At 50.6% G+C, this 23930-nt stretch overlaps 1 protein-coding gene across 2 annotated transcripts in view; it reads left to right on the top strand.

The window, feature by feature from the left end:
- Positions 1 to 3221: 3221 nt before the first annotated feature.
- The window catches only part of LOC138815452 (cadherin-5-like), a 36853-nt gene continuing 16144 nt past the window's right edge, over positions 3222 to 23930 (top strand). Inside the window, exons 1-3 of one of the 2 annotated variants that reach the window (XM_070004884.1) lie at positions 3222 to 3315; positions 12709 to 12931; positions 22559 to 22847. In XM_070004884.1, coding sequence (XP_069860985.1) covers positions 3248 to 3315; positions 12709 to 12931; positions 22559 to 22847 — 580 coding nt within the window. In that variant the 5' untranslated portion in view covers positions 3222 to 3247. Of the gene's footprint in view, positions 3316 to 11378; positions 11417 to 12708; positions 12932 to 22558; positions 22848 to 23930 lie in introns of those variants that run through there. The other variant, XM_070004885.1, reaches the window with a different exon arrangement.

Raw genomic sequence — 23930 nt, 5'->3', positions numbered from 1 at the left:
AAGACCTTGGGTGTAGATGGGATGAACAGTATGATGGAAGCGTCTGAAGGGCTCTGGAGATGGAGGCTGAGGGAGAGGTGGGGTGGTGATCTGAACCAGGCACGGAAGGGCTAAGGACTTGGGCTGGCAGAGAGGAGGAAGCGGAGCGTCCTGGTCAGGAAGGCGGAGCGGTTCAGCCCCGGGCTGGAACAGAGTGTTCTGTAGGTCTCAGCAGACTCACGAGAGCCTGGTCTGAACTGGGCAGGGCCACACGGGGCCAATTACACATGCTGCAAAAGGGCAAATCGATGTCCTCCTCCAATACACCCACGTGAGTGATAAGCTCAGAGCCTGGGGCAGGGACAGCACCTAGGAGGGAGCTCGTAAGGCCTGAGATGGAGCTGCATTCAGTATGGAGAGCAATTATTTGACAAAGGAGGAGGAATGAAAGGAAGAAAGGAAACAGACGGAAGGAGGGAGGGAGGGAGGGAGGGAGATTCTATACCCTCTGCTGTGACAAGCACACAGGTGAGGCACATCTGGGGGGGAGAAAGGACAGGGGCAGATGAGTGATCGATCCAGAAGTGATAAAAGGTACAGAGGAGGTGAGATCCGAAAGGAGAAGGCTGAGGAGGGGGAGCTGGGGAGCGGGGAGAAGGCCGGGGTAAGGAGCTGCCCCCTCTTGGAGACCGAGGCCCAGATGGGACATTTCACTCTATCAACGATAATCTCTTGAGATCTCAGGAAACGTGGATCCTTGCCTCAGTTTCCCCACCTGTGTCGTGGAACTAATCATGGCTGCTTGGGGTGGTCCTGAGGAACTAAATAAGGAGGTCCAGTAAAAGCTCTTGGTATCCCCAAGTGCCCAGAGAGGCCATGGTTCTCCAACAGGAACCCAGAAACCTATCACCTAATGGACTGCAACTATGTAGATCCTGGGGTCTCACCAACCAATCTGTCTCCACTGACCAGGGCAGGGGTGGAGAACTGGAATCTACAGCGTCCATCCCTACACTCGCCCAAATGATTCCAACCTGGGTAGCTACAAGATCACACACCATGGGCCCTGGATCGGTCACTTATTTCTGTTGTCCCCGATCCTCCCCAACAGCTCTTCAAAGACCATTTCACAGAGCGGAGAAGAGGCTCAGAGTGGCACATCAGCAGCCCCAGGACACACAGGCACAGGTGGGATTCTGGCCTGGGTCTGCCAAACCCCTAGCCTCCAATCCCCCTTTTCTCCCCATGGGCTTTCTCCTGCCTCACCCCCCCCTACCTGGTTCCAGCATTCTCCTGCCCCCACATCCCCATTGTTGCGTTCTCCCCCAGCCCAGAGCTAATCTAGCCTAGCAGACCATCCCCTTGTTTCCTGCCTGCCCAGAGCTCCCTCCTTCTCTCTCTGGCTCTTCCTGTCCCATGCCCCCCTGTGAAGTGCTTAGCTTCCAGAGGGATGGAAGCAGGGACTGGACAGTGCCAGAAATGAGGCACGATCTCCTCAGGGGTATTGTGGGGGACATTTGCCACCCTTCTGGGGTCTAAGCGACCCTACCCTTGGGGCCTCCAACCGTAGCCCCCGGGCCCAGGGCACGTGCCTGCCTGACCATTCCTTGTTTACACATGACAGGAAGAGCCACTGGCAGGATGAAATCAACTTCCACAGGGTCTAGGAGGACAAAGGGAGTTGGCAGAGGGTGCCAGGACAGGCTCTGTCCCTGTCTGCCACCAGTGCCAAGTCTGAGAGGCAGCTGGCCCAGCGGGGCTCCTCCGTGGGCGGCCCAGGCCTCAGGCAGAAGGCACGGCGGATCCTTTGAGGATGGGAAAGTGCTGCGCTGTTGGTTCATTCCGCAGACTGTGATGGAAGGTTCGGATCTCACCCGGAGCCTGCCCATGGATGGCCGTGCTTCCAGGACTCTGGGGCCATTCCTTGTCCCCTACCCCCACCATCAGCCCCTCTGGTTGCCTTAACGTGCTATGATCTCATTTTCCAAATCCAGGGGTTCAATCTGAACTATCTGTGTACCCAGACTTACCCAGCTGACCCACCCACTGTCCCCTGCCTGGCTTCCCCGGCCAGTTTATTACTGTACCCTCTGCTAGGACTCCTCCCCCTCCTCCCTGAGGCTGATCCACGCCCCTGACCTCGGACACCAGCTGTAAACTCCTGACTTCCCAACCTCCACCCCAGGCCGGACCAACCAACCCCACCTGTCACTCAGGGGGAGTCTCATGCCTGCCAGCTCCACCCTTCCCCCCTCTCCCCCATACTCCTGAGCAAGGCCTGGACCTCTGTGTGCCCAGCTGAACAACAGAACAAGTTCAGGACTTCCCAAGCATTCGCCCACAGGAAACCAAGGCAACTCATCCAAGGCCAGATTCCCAGGCCTGCCCAGAGGCTGGCCCAGGGCAGAGCCCTGGCATCTGTAGTTTTGCAAAGATATTGTGGCTGGTTCTGGAGAGGAGCAGAACTGTGGCCTCTTCCCACTTAGGTCTCTAGGTTCCCAGTGGCTCTGGCACACTTCAGTGTCATTATCTATCATTCCCCTTCTTGGCTCTTGTTTATCTCAAGGCCATGAAGTTATAGCTGGGGAACATAGACCTGACAGGCCCAGGTCATATGACAAGCAGATCACTTGACCTCATCCAATGTTCTGAAACCCAAATGCCCTACAGAGCCAGGCCGGAAGCTTGAGATTGGAACACACATCCACACTGAAGCGGACCTGGGCCACTCGGGCACTGATTGCTTCTGTCTGTTCACAACCCCCACCACCTCACCCATGAGAGGTCTAATGCCCCCCCAGGCCAGCCCACCAAGGGGTCACCTTGGACAATGCTCAAGATAGAGCTCGAGGCTGGACTTCTGACCTTGCTACACCCCAGCTGGTGAACAAGTATCTTAGACCCCTTGAGCTCCAGATCCCTAAGCTGTAAAATAGGGGTGATAGCACCTGCCTTGGGGGTTCTAAGGAGGGTTAAATATATAGACACCTGCTCTCCGTGGGATCTGAGCTCAAAGCCATAGAGCTGAGGCCTGGAATTGGGGTCTGTTCCTGGGAAGTCCGAGGCTAGGCCTCTGCAGGGACAGCCTCGCTGGGCCTTTGGGCCGCCCACCGTGGGGCGGCCTATCTGCCCACAGCCGGGCCCTCACAAAGGAACAATAACAGGAAACCATCCCGGGGAAGTAGGCCAGGGCCAACTGGAAAACCTGAAGGGGAGGTGGCCAGGCCCCTTCCCTGGCTGGGTGTGTCCCCCACTAGAGTAGAGCTCCATGCTCGCTCGCTTACCACACTCGGCCCTGGACGGATTGCTGGACAGAGCAGAGAGACGCCTCCACCGGTGAGTAGGGCCTCTCCCCTTCCTCTCTACGCTTGCCATGGTCATGGGTCTAGGACTAGAGGGTCTTGACTCCCCCATCTGGCCCTGGAGGGGATGGGGGTGGCTCTCAAGAGACAGAAGATCCTCCTGGGCAGGCTGGGTTTTCTCTGGAGTCAGAACAGAGCTGGGAAAGGTGTCCCCAGCGGGGGTGCCACGGGCACGAATGGGCATCTCGGGGCTGAGGGGCGAGCAGGGCTTGGCTCTCTCGTAAGTGGGATGGGTGGGCCAGGCCTACTGGTATCCATCGGAGCCAAGTTCAGAGAGGGAAAATTTCGGATTCTGCTCCCTGTTGCCCAGCATGCCAGGGTGGAGGATGGACTCCAGGTCTTGGCTTCTCGGTGCCCCAATGGGACAGGATTTACAAAGGCCTGACAGCACCCCTTCCCCCCTACCATAATCCCTCAAGTTATAGGGTTGGGATTTAGGGTGGGGGAGCCCCAATATGAAAGCTCCCAGCCTCAATCTTCTGTTGGTGCCCGCCATTTCAGGATTGGCAACTTGAGGCTGGTTCTGGGCAGTAGGGGCGCAGTCTATGAAATCCCCTCCCTTTCCTGCCCTCCAAGGCCATGATGAAGGAGCCTGGCTGGCAGATGGCGGCCCTGGGCACAAACCACCACCCTGTCCCCTTGTCTCCAAGTCCCCAAGCCTTGGCATCCTTATCTGAACACTGGGGATGGCGACAGTTTGTCATTTGTTATGAGAGCAAGGGGTGAGGCGTGTAGAAGGTTCTGGAACAAAGAGCCTCCTTATTTGGCTATCTGCACTCCTCAGAGGTAGACTCTTCCTGTCTCAGTGAAGACAGCTGAGATTTGGAGAAGAACTGGGGAGGGGATTTGAACCCAGAACCTGTCCTCCAGAGCTCAGGCTGTTTCTGGCACCTACAGTTTCTCGGGGTCTCAGACATCTCCTCCCTGCGGGAATGGCTGTAGCGGGAGATCACCGAGGAAATGTGGTGGAGCGGATGATGGCTATGGATGTCACTAGGGTTTTTCTCTGCTGAGGCAGGGTCACGGGCCACCCACCTTCCCATCAGAGAGGGGCTGGCTGCCCCGCAGGTGAGAGGTGGACACTCACCTGGCCACTCCTACAGCAAGCCTGACCTGACTCCTGTTCCATGCTGAACACCCGGCTTCTTGCTCAGTGCACACACGTGGTGTCCGGGCAGGATGCTGGCAGGTGAAGGCTGATCCAGACAGGAAGGTCACCTGGGCAGCTCAGAGGGCTGACAAGGCTGGAAGAGGCCAAGGCACAGGCCCAAAAGCCTTAGCGCAGCCTCAGGTGGCCTCTGTCTTGACTGGGCTGCGCCTCACCATCTGCAGACCCCATCCAGAGGGAAGGGCCCCTAGAAGCTTTGGGGCCACACAGAGGCCAGCTTTCTACACTGAGCACCAGGACGGGTGACTTTCGCCTGGAAGGGGTTAAACGGCCCACTCTGTAGCTTCAGCCGACCATTGTGCAGAGAAACAAGGGCCGGACATGGGGGCAGGAAGCCAGAAGGGCCACAACTCATTCACTGGATGAGTCACAGCTCTGAGGCCTTGGAGACACACAGTGGACACTGTGGCCATCGTCCCAAGAAAGGTCTCAAGCCCCTGTCTTTGTGGACCCATTGCTCTTATTGCAACCATTTCTCTGTACCCCTCCATTGAGCTGAAGCTACCAGAAGGCTCCTATTGGAGAGATGGGGCTAGGTCACACAGCCAAAACAAAGTAGAAGCAGGATATGCGTGGGGACGGCCCTCCGAACCCCAGAGCCTAGGCCACAATCCATGGTCCAGCTCAGAGAGAAGAAAATCAGATAGTTCAGCCACAGAAGGACCAGCTCAAGGACCAGTCTAGAGCTCTGTGATCTTAGAGAGAGATGCGTCCCTGAACCTAAGAGCTTGCTTCTGACAGAGAAACATAAAAAGTCCCTCCTGATCCAGGTCCGAGCTGGTGTTGGGTGGAGAAATCACAGGTGGCTTCCTGGAGGAAGAGCAGATCCGGGGATTCTAGGTGGCACTGGGCAGCCCTTCTATGATCTAAGCCCCCATATCCCCACATCTCTCTAAGGCAAAGGCCCTAGTCTCTAGACTCACTAGGCTCCTCCACACTATCAGATGCTGGCAGGTATACAGACCAGCAGGAGGAAGCGGGGGCCCAGGGTCCAGCAGTGAGCGAGGTTTCCCTCTGGGGCAGAGTGAGGAAATGAGGCCAGACATGAGTTGGTCAGTTAGGGCCACAGCCACCAAATGTACATGGGGGTCAGAACCCTGCCCAATTGTTGTGCACCTGCTGTGTGCTAGGTTTGAGACCCACGGTCCTACCCAATCCTCCCATTCGGGTAGGTAGCTACCATCACCTCTATGACAGATGAAGCTGAGGCTCAGAGAGAGCAAGGGATGGGTCCAAGGCCACACAGCTCAGAAGCAGACAGGCAAGTTCAAACAGACAGACAGGAAGGGCTCACTGTTCCCCTGACTGTCCCCACCATTGCAATCAAGGCCACAGAGCCCAGAGAGACTGGAAAGCCCCCCCCCCCCCCAGGGTGTATGTCCTCTGACTGAAGTCTGAAGTTGCTACATAGGAGATAGAGATAGACTGGAGCCCAGAGACCCAGCATAAATTGATTCTAAACTGGGTCTGTTCTGTTGGTATTTCTACCTGAAAGAATGCATTGAGAATTCAGTACATGGACTTGAATCCACCGGGAATGAACATTATGATTGATTGGTGATGCCTGCCAAGGTTGCAGGAAGGGAATGAGTGAAGAGCTTACAAGTCCTGTTTTGCCAGCCCTGCCTTTATAGGCCCTTTCTTGGGTGGATCTGCATTTTCACTATAAACTGTTATGAAGGATAATTTTATTACCTCTAAAGAATCAAAATCCTTATAGTGGCCAGACACTAGTGGCTTACACTTGTAATCCCAGCTACTCAGAAAACTGAGATCAGAGCCCGGGAAAGAAAGTCCATGAAACTCTCATCTCCAATTAACCACCAAAAAAGCCAAAAGTGGACATATGGTTCATGTGGTAGAGCACCAGCCTTGAGCAAAAGAGCTCAGGGACAGCACCAGACCCTTAGTTTAAACCCAGTATACACACACACACACACACACACACACACACACACACAAAAGAAAAAAAACTAATAGTAGTATATCTGGCCATGTGATGACTGCAAGGAGCTATCTAGGGACAGGCAAGAGCTTGTTTGAGTTAGACTGCCATTTCACTTTCTCTGATCACCCTAAGTGTTGTCTGAAAGTATGCAGTCTTGTTTGGAAGTCCTCCATGTGGAAATACTACCAAGAGCAGGACTATATGTGGAGACTAAGCCAGAACCTAAGTCCTCAGACCTGGACATCTGAGGTAACATGGAGACTTGAACCCAGAACTTATCTGGGCTGAGATGTTTGCTTGAGCCAGGAAGCAGAGACTGTGCAAGAAGCAAGTCACAATCAGGCCATGGCATGGAGGCGGTGATTTGGAGCTGAAAAAAGTATAAGGCCTTCACCCACAGAGCCGGGTAAGGAGGAGCCTGTGCAAAAAGCCTGTGGTAAGAGGAAGAGCACGGTGCATTCCACAAACTTCTGGCTTTCCTCGTGACTGTAAGGACAGGGGTGAGGAGGGAAGAGTTAGCATTGTGAGGAATAGCAGTCAGGGAATAGAGACAATGAGCCATTCACACAGCCCTTCAGGAAGCGGCAGTCCTACCTCCCCCAAGAGAAGGTACCCCAACTGAACTGAGCTACAAACCCAGACAAAGCCCCCAAAGGCCCACAGCTCCTACCTGCTTAGCCTCACCCCTTCCCTGACATCCCCAGACTTTACCCTTTACCTCCTAGTGTCTGGAGCTAACAAGGCCCAGGGGTAAACACCGGAGCTCAAGTGGACAATTTGAGGATCCCTGGAAGAATCAGGGGATCTTGTCCTAAGTGAGACTAGAGGTGAAGGGCGGAGGGGAGCTGTCTTGGGCCACACATAGAGCAGGATCTGGGGAAGCCAAACCCCCTGCATGTTCAGGGCCATCTCTGCCCACTGCCCTGCCCCTCATACCCGACCCAGAGCCTCTAGGCTGCAGTCCAGAGCCTGCAGGGAGCATTCAGGCCAGCCTGGGAGGTGGAGGATTTCCCTGGGGCTGTATTCAGCTGCCACATCTGGCTAGTAGGTCATGTACTAGGAAGAGTAAAGAGACACAGGAGCCTTGACCCTTAGCGCGGTCAAATGCCCATGCTCAGGGGAGGGCCAACCCACACCACTGGCCTGGGTCCCGCTGGGGGGCTCTAGCTCCCCACATCTGGTTAGCTATAAAGTCAGGGGTTGTTTCAGGTCCCCAGAAAAGCCCCAACCCCTCCTCCTCACCCCCTATCATCCATCCTTCTCCATGTTCCCCCACAGTCCTTCAGAGGGTAATCTAGAAAGTGCAAAGCTGGGCCCACCTCACAAACCTCTTCAAGGAGGCACCCCCAAATCAGATGGGCCAGACAGAAAAAGGGGCAAAGAGGGCTTTGCCTGGGGATCCTGGGGCAGATGAGCGAGAGCAGCGGGGTCCTGTCCAGGCACTACAGCCCACCCCAGCCAAGCCGCCACACACTCCGCATCCTGCGTCCTCCTGGCCCCCCACAGACAGACCAGTGTCCAGGGTCGTTTTCATCCTCCGAGCTCTGTACGACTCCCTAGGGGGTCACTGGAGACAGGGTTTGCTTTCTGTAAGGGACTAGCGAGTCATGAGCATTCATTTAAGTGACTTTGTCACCTTAAGGCTCCCAAGAGGGCTTCAGAAAAGCAAAGATGCATCATTTGAATCCAGGAAAAGGGGAGAGACTATGTCACAGGTCTGTGGGTGTAGGGGCTCCCTGGAATTAAGATCCCATGAGGGAAATCTGGTGGTGACTCAGCCCAGTACCAAAGAACAGCAGGAAAAAAGAGCCACCTCTTCCAGCAACCAGCGACTGACTGCCTTTAGAGTCACCCTTCGGTCCCCAGATTCCAGCCCAAGGATGTGTATAGTAAGGCCTCAGGACTGAGGAGACGTCAGTCACAGCCCACATCTATCTCTTAGGAGCTGAGTCTCTGAGTCTCCATCCCCTTCATCTATGGGTCTGGCATGATCCTTCCCTGGTCCTGGAGGATTCTGGGAACAACATGAAAAGGGAGGGGCTAATCTCAGAAAACCAAGCCTTGGGAAGAGTTGATGACTGTTACATGTAAGGATCCATCATCAGAGACAGAGACAGAGGTGATGCAGGAAGCACTATTTGGGGGTGGAAATCCCCCAGCTCTAGCTGCAGTGTGGCCTGGGATGGCTCACTTCACCCGCCTGAGCCTCCATTTCCTGACCTGTACAGCAGGGCTACCACCTTGACAGAGCTGTTGCAAGGATTGAATGAGATGTGCCAGGAGAGGGGCTCAGGGCCCAGGTCCTGTTCAGCCCCAGGTCCATCCCCACCTTCAATCTACCCCCAGCCCATCCTCGCCCTCATCCCCGCCCCTGGACACGCTCCTGGCTCTAGTGTGAGACACCAATGGAACTACACTATCCGGTCCCCAAGCTCAATAGCTCTCACCTGTTATCCTAGCTAGGCAGGAGACTGAGATCTGAGGATTCAGACTCCAGCAGAGATGTCTGTGAGATCCTTATCTCCAATTAACCAGCGAAAGGATGGAAGTGGAAGTGAAAGAGTACAAGGCTCTGAGTTCAATCCCTAGTATAGACAGACAGTCAGACAGACAGACAGACAGACAGACACACACACACACACACACACACACACACACACACACACACACACACCGTGAGCCCCATGGCCGTAGCCTGAGATCTATGAACTGACCCTGCTCATGCCTTCTTCTTTGTGCTAATGGCTGCTGCCAGCCCTGGGAAACCCTTCACAACCCTCTGCTGCTTCCTAGGTGAGCTCAGGGGACTTCTTGGGGTATCAGCCTGGAAACTCCCTTCCTATGGGCCTTACAGATGATGCCCAGCTGTCGGTTTGAACGGCTCTGAGTGGGCTGGCACCCAGAGGGCACTGGCCCCACATGCTACCGACCTGAGCTTCTGTCCTGTGTCAACAACAACAACACGATTCCCCTAGGGGGTCTCCATGTCTCAACCATTCACCCTCACTCTCAGCTGTGACCCTTTTTTTCTTTTTGGTGCCAGTCCCAGGGCTTCAATTCAGATCCTAGGCACTGATCCTGAGCTTTGGTGTTGAAAGCTACTGCTCTACCACGTGGAGCCACAGCAACATTTCCAGATCTGTTGTTGTTGTTGTTTTAGTAGTTCATTGGAGATAAGAGTCCTCAAGTCTCAGCCTCCTAAGTAGCTGGGATTATAGGCAGCACACAGCTGCTGTGACTCGTTTGAATTCCCACTTGTTTAGGATCCTAATTTCCCACAGGTGAGCTGCACACACTGCTCCAGGGCAGTTCTTCATCTCTCCCTCCTTCTCGGTCTCTCAGTCCTTGTCTGCTTGTCTCTCCCTCTCTGCCTCTCTCTCTGGCTCTGGCTCTCTGCCTTTCTCTGTCTCTCTTGTCTCTGTCTTTATCTTTCTCTGTCCCTCTCTCTCTCTCTCTCTGTCCCCCCCTTCCTCTTTGTCTCTGCCTCTCTGCTCTGCCTCTCTCCCTCTCTCTGTCTCTGTCTCTCTCTGTCTCTCTGTCTCTGTCTGTCTGTCTGTCTGTCTCTCTATCTCTGTCTGTCTCTCTCTCCCTCTCCCTCTCCCTCTCCCTCCCTCTCCCTCTGTCTCTCTCTCTGTCTCTCTGTCTCTGTCTGTCTCTGTCTCTCTCCCCCTCTCTGTCTCTGTCTCTCTGTCTGTCTCTGTCTCTGTCTGTCTGTCTCTCTGTCTCTCTCTGTCTCTCTGTCTCTCTATCTCTCTGTCTCTGTCTCTCTCCCTCGACCTCTCCCTCTCCCTCCCTCTCCCTCTGTCTCTGTCTCTCTGTCTCTCTATCTCTCTGTCTCTGTCTCTCTCTCTCTCCCTCCCTCTCCCTCCCTCTCCCTCCATCTCCCTCCCTCTCCCTGTCTCTCTCTGTCTCTGTCTCTCTGTCTCTCTATCTCTCTGTCTCTGTCTCTCTCCCTCTACCTCTCCCTCTCCCTCCCTCTCCCTCCCTCTCCCTCCCTCTCCCTCTGTCTCTCTCTGTCTCTGTCTCTCTATCTCTCTGTCTCTGTCTCTCTCCCTCTCCCTCCCTCTCCCTCCCTCTCCCTCCCTCTCCCTCTGTCTCTCTGTCTCTCTCCCCCCCCACGCCCCCACCCCCCCTCACCCTCCCCACCCCCGCTGCACCCCAGTGAAGCCCAGACATAGACATACAGCAGCCTCAGCGCAGCTCTCACCAGATCCTAGCCAGACCTGGGAGCTCCGCCCGCCCTCCTCGCTGCTTCTCCATTTCCCTTCCACTTGTTCTGCTTTCCCCTTTCCCACTTGTCTCTCACTGGAGGGAGATCCAAAGACCCAAAACCTGTGATTTCTCTCTGAGCCAAGAAGGAAAAGAAGGAAATGAGCCACTGTGCCTGTGGCTGGCCAGGTGGGGTCAGGGGTGACTCCAGACGCCTCCCTGAGTCAGGACAGACTTCCTGGCCAGGACTTCCAGCCTCCCCCTCCCTCCTTTTTCTTTTGTTCTCTCCTTCCTCCTGCCTGGAGCGCCGCCCCCCCCCATTCCAAGGGCCCCCAGATTTCTTCCATCAGGACCTTCTCTGGTCAAAGGCTGAGGAAGTAGGGGCCTGGGGCAGGCAACCTACACCTGCCTTCTGGGCCCATCCAGACTTATTTCTAGACTTGAGGAAGCCACTTCCTTCAGAGTCTAAGACAGAGCCCAAGGGCAGGAGCACTGACTGCTAAAGTCAGCAGACTCCGAGGTTAGCTGGTCCCCCTCGCCCCAACACCCTGGCGCCAGGGCACCAGAGGAAATGTTACTAGAGTTTAGAAATTTCCTGTGATGTACACAGGCCAGCCCTCCCTTGGGTGGGGCAAGGGACAGAGGGGGAGGTGGCCATTCCCTCCCTCCCAGTCTCCAGGAGACCTTGTGAGTCTCTCCAGTCCATCACTGCTTCCCACTCCATCCCTTGTACCTTTCGAGAAGCTGCAGGTCAGTAACATGACAACGGGGCAGTGGGGGGGAAGGGGGTCCCCGCACAGATGGGACAAGGCCTGAGGAGGCCTGGTGTGGACAAGGAAATCCTTGCTCCTGGGGTTCAGGGATGAAACCAGACTTCACTCTATGGGCAATCCATATTACTAACCTCTAGAGTTAGTTGCCTTTGAGAGTGTGAAACCTGTGTGGGCACATTGCCAGCACTTCCATAGGGCCCCAGGCTTGGTTTACTATTCTCTTGGAGGCTTGAGAAGGTTTGAGGGTTCTGTAGCTCAGTCATATAGCCCTTGCCTAGCATGCGAATGATGGCTAGCTCATTTCTACATTTGCATTGTGCCTAGAAATTAGGAAGCCCGTCTTATGAACCCAGCTTTTCACCCCTTCTTATGGACTCCATCCACTGGGTTAAGATATTGTGGGGGTGTTCTTCCCGAAGACTGCAGGGCCCAAAAACTGCAAAGAGGTGTTCGAGCCAACTGGGAAAGGGGGGAGCCTTCTATGAACTTAAAGGAGCTTTAATATCTTATCGTAGCAGCCACTGGGACCAGGGAAGGCAGTCAGAAAGAACATTTGATTCAGAACAGACTTAGTTCAAGTCTTTCCTCTGCTCCTGACTGTCAGGGACCTCAGGAATGTGGCTAGACTCCCTTTCTCAGCCCATTTGTACACCAGAGCTGTGGTTGCAGCATCCACCTTGAGGACTCCTTGAAAGACTGAATGATGAGAGAGAGAGAGACAGAGAGACAGAGACAGAGAGACAGAGACAGAGATAGATAGATAGATAGATAGATAGATAGATAGATAGATAGATAGATAGATAGATAGATAGATAGATAGATAGATAGATAGATAGATAGAGTCAGAAAGTTAGGAAGTCCTAACCCCACCCCACACATACACACTTAACTCTAGGCTGGACTGAACCCTTCAGGGTCTCAGTTTCCCCATCTGTAAAGATGTCAGTAACCAGGCTGCTCCCTGCGGGGTACTCTGTGAGAGACCATCAGCACTGGCACTGCCCCCTCTTCTACACACCCCACTTCCTGGGGCTCTGGCCTCTGTGTACTGGCTCCCACCCCAGCCCACTTTTACATAATATGAACCGTCTATGGCCTGCCTCCCTGCCCTAGACCAGGGTGTGGAGGGGGCTCACTGGGTCAGGAATGGGGTGTCAGTAGGATAACAGTGGAGGAAGGGACGGATGAAGAGTGTTCCATCCTCCTGGGGAGCAGCTCACCCTGAGGGCAGTGGTCACCATGCCCTGATTAGTGTCTCCTCATTCTCAGATCTGTGCCTACTAGGAGGACACCGAGGTCCACTATGCTGGTGGCTACTTTGAGTACCTACCTGGGCCTGCTGGTGGCAGCAGCCATGGCGGACCCAAACCCTCCCCATGGGGATGGCCTCAGCTTGCCGCCCGCCCATCGACGCCAGAAGAGAGACTGGATTTGGAATCAGATGCACATCGAAGAAGAGAAGAACACCTCACTGCCCCACCACGTGGGCAAGGTAAGGTTTGGGCCCCAGGAGGGGAGGCCAAGGGCCGCTGAAGGTGATAGACCAGGGGAGGGGGGCAGGGGTGAAGATGAGTGCTCCGAGAGGCAGGGGTGATGGCGGAAGGGGAGGAGGGAGGAGGTGAGGGAGGGAATAATCAGGGTGGTAAGGGTGATGGTGAAGGGAAGGGAAGGGAAAAGTGAGAGTGTTGATGGTGGTGGTGGTAGTGGTGAAGGGGAAACTGAGGCAGATGAGGATGGGGACAGAGGTGAAGGTGGTGGCGACGGGGAAGAGAAAGCCAGGAGAGGTGATGATAAGCGTGGTGATGATGGTGGGGATAGTGATAGTAAAGGGAGGAAAAGAGTAGATATGGTGGTAATGGTGATGGGAAGGGTGGTGATAATGGTGGTGATGATGATGTGGCAGTGATAGTAAAGAAGAGAGTGACAGAGTGTTTCAGTCTAGGTTTAAGTGTCCCTATGTGTGAAAGGCTTTGTGGAGCCTGTGGAGTGGTGAAGAATGGTAGGGCGCTTAGGACGTGAGCCTCCTGGAAAGAGGTCCCAGTTATGCACCTGCTCACTGATAACATGAGGTGAACCACTTTGCTCCACCACACACATGCCACTGTGACATTCTGCCTTCCCCAGGCCCAGACCATGGGGCTAATCCATCATTAACTAAAACCGTGAGCTAAAATAAATCCTTCCTTCCAGTCTGTCGATTACCTCAGGTATTTTGCCATTGCAAGGGAACACTAACACAGATCATTGGTTCTGAGTAGTGGGAAGGTTTGTTCACATGAAGAAATTGGAAACGTTTGAAGACATGGGCTGGAAAAGGCTTAGCATGCCATCAGTGGGGATTGATGGGTGGTAATTCTGGTGGGAACTCAAAAGGCCAGGATGCCGGTAAGAAAGAAGAGAGTCAACACACACTGCCTCATGCAGTTTCAGGTGAAGAGGAGGACTCTACAGGGAACTGGACTCAAAGCTACCTTCTAGCAAAGAACTTGTCTACATTTTGTTCGTGCCCTCAGACATTGTAAGAGGCTGAGTTTAAGGTTTTCTCTGGCAAAGAAAGTTCCAGGCAGCTCAGCACCCAGTCTATCACCTAGGAATTGCTGTCAGTCCCTCACAGGGTAGGGATAGAAAGCTGTGAGGCTGGTGCTATATTGGGGACCCCAGGAAGTTAAAGATGCCAGGAACATAGAAAGCCTAATGAAGAAAGCCACAGGGAGTGAGCAGAACCAGCCCAAGAAAGAGGCCATGTAGGCTATAAGACACAGCTACCCAGGCCCTTTTGAGCTCATGTCACATCTCCTAGTCCCAGATACAGGACATAGAGCTACAGAATCCAATGTTTTCCCTGATGGATTTCCACCTTGCTTTTGGTCCATCCTTGCTTTCTAGTCCTTATTCTTGGAATGAGAATGTTTGCCCTGTGCTGTTATATCTTGGAAGCACGTGACTTGATTTTGATTTTTACAGAGGCTCACAGATAAGCATTTGCCTTGAGTCTCGGAGGAGATTTTAGACTTGGATTCTTGATTCAGAGAGAAATTAAATGCACGTCACCTTGTGAGATGGAGATGAGCTTTGGGGGACCAGAAACAGAATGTTATGGTTTGGATCCTGCATGTCCTCACAAAGGCCATGGGTTAAAGACTTTCTTGCCAGCCTGGAGTGCTAATGGGAGGTAGCAGAAGCCTTAGGAAGTGGGGCCCAGTGGAAGGAAGTTAGATAATTGATAATATACCCTGCAAGAGAATCTAGGGGTCCAAGCCCTATACCAGCGCCTTCCCTTTTCTTCCTAGCTATGATGAAATGAACTCACTTCCTCCACCACATGTAATGTTCTACATTGCTACAGGCCCCAAGCAGTGGGGTCCAGTCAACCATAAACCAAAACAAACCTTTCCTCCTTTTCAGTTCATTATCTCAGGTATTTTGTTACAACAACAGCAAGCTGACTAGCACAGGTGGTAATGAGAGGGACAGTGATAGAGAAGGTAGTAACAGTGGTGGTCATGGAGGTGATGGTGTAGTATGGTGACAGTTGTGGTGATGATGATGGAGATCATGATGGTGGAAGGGAGAGAGAACAGTATGGTCTGTGTTCTCCCAGACCTGGCCAGGGCCAGGCCATGCTCAAGCCAAGGGGCCAATCTGGCTAGTTAGGACTTAGGTCCAAATGAGCTAAGACTTCCATTCAAAGTTTCCTCCTGAGAGATCAAGAAAAAGGACTCAGTCGCCTTCTACCAAATTGTGCTGGTGACACGATTGATCATCCAGGCCATAGTTCACTATTCTTGAAGTAGGCTTTAAACCTCCTCAAAAACGCTTTTCAGCAGGGCATGATGACCCATGCCTGTAATTCCAGAACTCAGGAGGCTGAGGCAAGAGCCTAAGAAGTTCAGGCCAGTCTGAACTGCAGAGAGAGGCCCTGTATCAAACAATAACAACGCTTTCCCTGTGACCTCACACAACTCTAAATTCCAGGACACTTGTCCTAAAGTGCCTAAACGTTGTGCAGGACACTGCCAAGGACTCTGATCCACACTTTATCCCCCTCTAATGTGACCAGCCCAAAGCCATCTTCTAAGAGCTTGAAACTGAGTGTTACATTTTTCCACCCTGAAGACTGGCCATGGGTATCAAAACCATCCACTCTAATTCATTGGAATGGTTCTTGTGATGGAATTTCACACATGGTAACAGATAAATGAAGCAGGTAGTTTTGAAATTCTGATATAAGGAAAGAAGTTCTGAGTGTATTAAAATCTCACCATGTCAGCTTCTTGGAACTTAAACTTCCACTGTAAGAAATACTAGACCAAGCTGAGTACCATGCCTATCACCCTAGCTACTCAGGAGGCTGAGGTCTAAGGACCACAATTCAAAGCCAGACTAGGCAGGAAAGTCTAGAGCTGTGGCTCAAGTGGTAGAACACTACCTGCCTTGAGCAAAAAACTTAGGGACAGTGCTCAGGCCCTGAGTTCATGCCCTAGGATCAGCCCTAAAAAAATAAAACAAAAAAGAAAGAGGGACTGGGAAGTTGGCTCAGTGGTATAGTGCTTGCCTTGCATGCATGAGGCCTTGGGTTCAATTCCTCAGCACCACATAAGTAAAAAGAAAAAAAGCCGAAAGTGGCGCTGTGGCTCAAGTGGTAGAGTGCTAGCCTTGAGCTAGCTGGGACAGCACTCAGGCCCAGAGTTCAGGCCCCACGACTAGACAAAAAGAAAGAAAGAAAGAAAGAAAGAAAGAAAGAAAGAAAGAAAGGAAGGAAGGAAGGAAGGAAGGAAGGAAGGAAGGAAGGAAGGAAGGAAGGAAAGAAAGAAAGAAAGAAAGAAAGAAAGAAAGAAAGAAAGAAAGAAAGAAAGAAAGAAAGAAAGAAAGCGAGCAGATCAAACACACAGGAGGAAGGATGGACAGCTATAAGCCTAGACTGGGTACTGTGAAAACAGCATCAGGCAAAGACAGGTGTAGTCCCCATCCTCATGGAGTCAGGGGTCTAAGCAGTGATCTGTAATTGAAGCCAAATCTGGCCCCCTCCCTGGATTTGTCACTGAAGTTTTATTGGAACACAGTCACCTCCATTCATTAGCAAATTGTCCGTGGCTGCTTTCCTGGTAGAATGTCAGGGATGAATAGCTGTGACAACGTGGATGTGGCTACCAAGCCAAAAATATTGACTCTCTAGCTAGTGACAGTGTTTACCTGATCTTAACAGTGTTTGCCTGCTCCTCTGGCATCCTGGCCAGCACTGGGGAAAGAACCCCCATATAATGGCAGTGATGAGCACCCCTTGGTGACAGAGAAGCAGGCTGGCAAGGACCTTTGGGTGGGAAGAACTTGCCTTGCCAACAGAAATGCCCCCAGAGCCAAAGGAAGTGAATGGGACCAATTGAGAATGACCTCTCCCAGCCCCACCCACACGGGCCTGTGTCCAGGGACTCTTCTGGCTGGCCAGCCAGAGAGGAAAACACCAGTCAGGGTCACGTGTGAACCCCAGGAGAACCCAGGGCTCCAGACGGCCAATGCACATGTGAGTCCTATGTCAGAGAGGAAAATGTCATCACTCACCTACATCATTCCCAGTAGATTCCCATGAGTCACCTTCGGAGGAAAAAGGCAGGCCCCGGGGACAATCTGTGGGTTGAGATTTGTCCCAAGTTAGAAAAACTTAAGACAATCAAGCCAGCGACTCACCAGACTGTGTCTGGAGGACATGTGACCAACAATGCCACCCTACCTGGGTCCTGGAATGGGGTCCCAGGCAAGAGGAGCCACATTTGGTCCACATGTTATCTGGATGCCTATGTGTCATGCCTGTAATCCTAGACACGCGGGAGACTGAGAACATGAGGATCACAATCTCAAGGAACAGAAACAAGATTAAATGAGATGTGAAGCAGAGTGCTGTGGCTCACATCTGTCATCTCAGCTACAAGGGAGTCAGGAACAGGGAGGATCATTGTTCAAGAATGACTTAAGCAAAAACTGGAGAACCTAACTAAAAAGAAAAAAGAGAGAATTGAGGCATGGCTCAAATAGTAAAGCATTTGCTTAGCAATTGAACTGAAAGCCTTGAGTTCAAACTCCAGTAATGCAAATCTTTTTTTAAAAAAAGAAACTTTGACTGAGCACTAGTCGCTCATGCCTGTAATCCTAGCTACTCAGGAGGCTGAGATCTGAGGATCACGGTTCGAAGCTAGCCCAGTCAGGAAAGCGCCCATGAGACTCTTATCTCCAATTAACTACTCCAAACTGGAAGTAGTACTGTGATTCAAGTGGTAGAGTGCTCGCCTTGAATACAAAGAGGCTCAAGCACAGTGCCCAGGCCCTGAATTCAAGCCCCACAACCAAGAAAGGTAGAAAGGTAGAAAGGTGGAAGGAAGGAAGGAAGGAAGGAAGGAAGGAAGGAAGGAAGGAAGGAAGGGCAAGAGACAGAAAGAAAGAAAGAAAGAAAGAAAGAAAGAAAGAAAGAAAGAAAGAAAGAAAGAAAGAAAGAAAGAAAGAAAGAAAGAAAGAAAGAAAGAGAGAAAGAAAGAGAGAGAGAGAGAGAAAGAAAGAAAGAAAGAAAGAAAGAAAGAAAGAAAGAAAGAAAGAAAGAAAGAAAGAAAGAAAGAAAGGAAGGAAGGAAGGAAGGAAGGAAGGAAGGAAGGAAGGAGAGAAGGAGGGAAGGAAGGAAGGGAAACTTTGAACTTTAGTTAATAATGATGTGCCATTATTGATTTCCTTATTATAGTGAATGTACTACTAATGTATGGCACAGTTAGGGGAAAAGAGGAGTAAGCATGTAAGAACTCTAGGGACTTCCTTCTCAATTTCTCTGTAAATCTAAAATAAAATTGACAAAGCCATACTAAAGCCACCAGCACAACTATGTTTATTGCAGCATTATTCACCATAGCTAAGATATGGAACCAATCCAGATGCCCCTCAGTAGATGAATCGATCAAGAAAATGTGGTATATATACACTTAGAATTCTATGCCTCCATCAGAAAGAATGGTATCGCCCCATTTGTTAGGAAATGGAAAGACTTGGAAAAAATCATATTAAGTGAAGTAAGCCAGACCCAAAGAAACATAGGTCCCATGGTTTCCCTTACTTGCAATAACTAGTATATGTCTAGGACAAGCAGAAAAGGTCAAAAGCTATGTACATATGACCATACAAGATGATGCTAAGCAAAATGAGCCCCAAGATAGGGATACAAGAGTTTTTATCTCTGTTGATGTTATTTCAAATGTACTTACAATATACTGTGTGATTTTTTTTTTGTTTCTTTGATATGTTCTTCCTCCATAGTATAACCCTTGTTTTCACTGTATTTGATTCCGGTGCCCTGCATCTTGTATATACATTTTTCTAATTTGGGGAGGGGAAGGGAAATAACAAGCTGAACCAAGGATATAGGTGGGTCCATTGTAACAATGAGATGTACAAGACACTACCTTGAAAATGAACTTTACATCTTGGGGAGGGACGGTAGGGGAAAAACAAAGGAGGGGGTAACAATGCTTGATAGGAAGTGTATTCATTACCTTATTCATGTAACTGTAACCCCTCTGTATAGTATCATATATATATATATATATATATATATATAATTGAGGGTCTGGGAGTGTGGTTTAGTGGTAGAGTGCTTGCCTAGCATGCATGAAGCCCTGGGTTTGATTCCTCAGTACCACAGAAACAGAAAAGGCCAGAAGTGGCACTGTGGCTGATGTGGTAAAGTGCTAGCCTTGAGCACAAAGAGGCTCAGGGACAGAGCCCAGGCCCTGAGTTCAGGCCCCAGGACCAGCAAAAAACAAATTAAATAAATAACATAAAGTCGAGCCAGGCACCAATAGTTCATATCTGTAATCCTAGCTACTCAGGAAACTGAGATCTGAGGATCACAGTTCAGAGCTAGCCTGAATGGTAAAATCCGTGAGAACTCCTATCTCCAATTAACCAGTAACAAACCGGAAGGGGTGTTGACATGCAAATGGCACAGCACCAGCCTCAAGAGAAAAAGCTAAGGGGCAGCACCCAAGCGCTGAATTCAAGCCCTAGTGCCGGCACCAAAATCAATCCATCAGTCAATCATCTATTGAAGGAAAATTGGGGGAAGCAAAAAGAAACTTAGATACCCACAAACTCTTTACTGCTCCAGTTCCCGCCACCCTCTGATTCACCACCTCCTAGCATCACTGCCTGATGGTCCCATCACATACCCCAAAACCCAGTAAAGACAAGCATCTCACTGCAATCTGGACGAGTCCCACAGGGCCCCAAGCTAAGCCTCCTCCTGGTTCCCAAGGTCCCTGAAGAAGTAAGGAATCGCTTCTGGCCCCACCTAGCTGTTGCATCCTGACCACAGGGCATTGAATCCTCCTTACGAGCCTCAAGCTGTGCCCCCAGGGTGCTCGCGGTAACCAGCCATGGACCCCGTCCCTCCCCTCTTCCTCCTCCAGGCAGAGTGTCCTCCCTTCTAGTCCCACTGCCTTCACCTTCTCCTGCTTCTCAGCCCCATGCCCTAGCTGCCATTTCTTGCCCCCAGGGGTTCCAATAACTGCTAAAGTCCTAAGAACACTTTCTAGACCTCATGGGATTGGATCGTAGCCTTCTGGAACCTCCCACTTTCTCCCTGAAACTGCAGCCTCTCTTGGTTCTCCCCCCCAGCTTGTCCATGAACCCTTACTGCATCTGAACCCCACATCCTGCCATCCCTAGGAGTCCAAGCTCAGTCCTCAGAGTCAGGATAGTGTCTGCATGTGTTGTGTCCCCACCATGGGGGCGGTCACCTCAAATTTATATTTTTTTCTATTAACATCTACTCATTCTAACCTTCTAGAAGAGTACTAGTTTGTGTGACTGAGATACCATTCTCTTATGGTCTTGATATTATCTAAGAATTTTTTTATGAACAGAATGTTCAACAGTCCTGACCTTCTAATGGCCCTTAACTTGTGATTTTATCATTAATAATAGCCAGCATTTACTGAGAGATGTGTTCAGTGGGCTGGGAATGTTGGCTCAGTGGTAGAGTGCTTGCATAAGTCCTAGGTTCAATTCCTCAGTACCACATACACAGAAAAAGCCAGAAATGGTACTGTGGCTCATGTGATAGAGTGCTAGCCTGGAGCCCAGAGCAGAGGCTCAAGCCCCAGGACCAGCAAAAGAAAAAAGAAAAAAGATGTGTTCAATGGAAGGGCCTTGACACATTATTCTCTACATTTTATTCTTTGGGACACTAATAGTATGTGTTACAAGGGGGAAAAAAATGTCTCGGTATTATAAGAATGGTGGAAAATTCTGGGTTAAATGAGGCTCATGGGAGTTCTTTTCTGTAAGATTGGGCACAGTAAATCTCCAAAAAGAAGACATTTTATGACCATCCCCAAAGTAAATTGACCAGCAGCAGAAATGCTGCTAAATATTTGACAACAGGCCCGCAGGCGAAGCCAGCCTGCTGCACAGCATCTGCCAATTTCCACAGTGTAAACGCTGTCTTTGCAGCTGTTTTAAGCTGCGAAAGGGCCTCCCTGAGGGCAGAGTTGGGACAAGACACATCCCCACTTAGTACCGCCACCACTGCCAGTATACTCACGCTGAAGGCGGCGAACATCTCAAGACGGTGGTGGAATGCAAGGATCATTAGCCAGTGATAAATTCTTAATATTTGTTGACCTTTGTGTTTAAGGCTTTATTGGCTCCTAAGTGTATGTGGTTCAATTGTTAACGTAACAGCTGTGTTTAACAGCCAGCTCGGAGAGAATACTGAACTTTTCAGTTGAATCTCAAGAGCCATGCCAATATAAAACTGGCCCCAGCACACAACCTGCGGGAACTTCCTGGTTCCTGGAACAACAGAAAAGATCAAGATTTCCTGGGCTCATTTTGAAAAGTACAACTCCATGCCTTAGAGCAACTCAACCTCAGAACCTCAGAAACTGTCATAGCTCCATTTCACAGATGAGGAAACAAGTCAAACAGATTAGGTACTTTGGAAGACACAGAGAGAGAGAGAGAGAGAGAGAGAGAGAGAGAGAGAGAGAGAGAGAGAGAGAGAGAGAGAATCCCCCTTGCCTTCCAACAGCACTAAATGTATTCTTCCGCTCAAAAACAAAATCTCAGCCGGGTGCCCGTCTCATGCCTATAATCCTAGCTACTCAGGAGGCTGAGATATAAGGATCACGGTTCGAAGCTAGCCCAGTCAGGAAAGTCTGTGAGACTCTAATCTCCAATAAACCATCAGAAAACCAGAAAAGGTAGTAGAGCACTTGCCTTGACCTGAAGAGCTGAGAGACAGTGCCCAGGCCCATAGTTCAAGCCCCATGACCAACCAAAAAAAAAAAAAAAAGTATCTAAGCCAGGTATGGTACTAAATGAGTGTAATCCCAGCTAGACAGGAGGTAGAAGTTGGATGAACATGATCCAAGGCAAGATTCAGACAAAAACATGAAAACTCATCTGAAAAACCAACTAGAAAGCAAAAAACCCCCAAAGATTGGAGGTATGATTTAGGTGGTAGAGCACCTGCCTACCAAGAACAAAGCTCTAAGTTCAAACTCTTTATACCACAAAGTTTTTTGGAGCACCTGTTACATTCCAGACACTGTTCTAGGCCTTAAGCAATGCTAGGGGACTGATGGCACTGTGGTGTGTGCCTTGACTTGGCAAAGACCTGCTCACTGGTGATCAATTGGAGAAACTTGTCAAGTTTAAAAATAAAAAATAAAAACTTCAGTACCAGCCTGGCAAGGTAGCTCATGCCTGTAATCCTAGCTACTTGGGAGGCAGAGAGTGGAAGAATCTCAGTTGGAGGCTGGTCCAGAAAAAAGTTCATGAGACTCCATCTCAATCAAAGACTTCTCCTAGCTCATCATCCCAGCAACTTGGGAAAGCACAAATAGGAAGATCAAGGTCCAGGCTCCACCCAAGAAGAAAGCAATTCTCGGAAATAAGCAGTGCACCAGGAGACTGGCAGAATAGCTCAAATTGGGATGTGCCTGTTTAGTGTGCATGAGTTCGATCCCTAGGATAGAACATGCACATTTACGTGCAGGCTTATGCGCACACACACAACTTGCACATATGCACCACCACCCTGCCTGTTCCCAGCATGGTGCCTCTCCCTCCCCTCCCCCAGATCAATTCCAATGTGAACCGGAAGAATGCCAAGTACGTGCTCCAAGGAGACTCTGTCGGCAAGGTGTTCCAGGTGAACTCAGAAACAGGGGACGTGCAGGCCTTTGAGAGGCTGGACCGGGAGAAGATTCCAGAGTACCACCTCACCGCCCTCATCGTGGACAAGGACACCAACAAGAACCTCGAGCCTCCTTCCAACTTCACCATCAAAGTCCACGACATCAACGACAACTGGCCCATGTTCACACACCGGTTGTACAACGCGTCCGTCCGCGAGATGTCACCCGTGGGTACGTCCCGGACCTGTCCCTGCCCCTCCCCCCTCCTTCCTCTCCAGCCTCTGATCTCACATCAGCCACCTTACTGCCGGGGGTCAAGAGTCAGGGCGTTCAGGGCCATGGCTGCTGCGATTCTCTTGTCCCTTTATACAATTGAAAAATAGAGGTCCCTAAAATTAAGCTCTAACTTTGATCCGTACTGAGCCCTGATCCTGATCATAGTTTGAGCATTGACCATCAGAGATATCTATCTCATTGATCTTTGGAACAACCTCACCCCACCCCATTGCCCTTAACTCCCAGGCCTGAAACGCCAAGAGGGTGCCCTTTGCATATGAATTAGTACAAGCCATGCCACCAAGGTAATATGTATATGATATATATAATATACACACATATATAATATGTAATATATAATATATACACACATATGTATATATGTGTATATATTATGTGTAATATATACACATATATATGTGTGTATATAATATATATAATATACATATTATATATATACACATTCCTGTCTAGGGACCATATAGTAGAGGCTGGGTCTGAGCCCTGGGCCTGAAGTGTCATCAGTCTAGACCCAAGCTTAGCAAGTTATTCCTTCCTCTGTCCTATTTCTAGAGGCACTAGAAAAGAAAGTCCCCCTCTATCCCTGTCCACAATCCCTGACTAGGGCCCTAGGGTCAGACCTCCCTATGAAAACTGAAGGTGATGACTGGGTGCTAGCGGCTCACGCCTGTAATCCTAACTACTCAGAAGGCTGAGATCTGAGGACCAAGGTTCAAAGCCAGCCCAGGTAGGAAAGTCCAAGAAACTCTTATCTCCAGTTAACCAGCAAAAAGCCAAAAGTGGTATTGTGGCTCAAGTGGCAGAGCATCAGCCTGGAGCAAAAAAAAAAAAAAAAAAAGGAAAAAAGGAAACAGAAAGCTAAGAGGATAGCAACCCAGGCCCTGAGTTTGAGCCCTAATGCTGGCAAAACAAAACAAAACAAAACCCTAGAACCCCAGAAGATGAAGGTCATCCTCTGGGCGTATTCCTTTACTTTCCAGCCCTTTGTATGCACCCTTGCAGGACAGGGAAAAACAG

This window comes from Dipodomys merriami, unplaced genomic scaffold (genome assembly GCF_024711535.1).
Source record: "Dipodomys merriami isolate MVZ:Mamm:240054 unplaced genomic scaffold, mDipMer1.0.p SCAF_64, whole genome shotgun sequence".
In the NCBI taxonomy this organism is placed as follows: domain Eukaryota; kingdom Metazoa; phylum Chordata; class Mammalia; order Rodentia; family Heteromyidae; genus Dipodomys; species Dipodomys merriami.
This window is presented reverse-complemented; position numbering and strand designations above follow the sequence as displayed.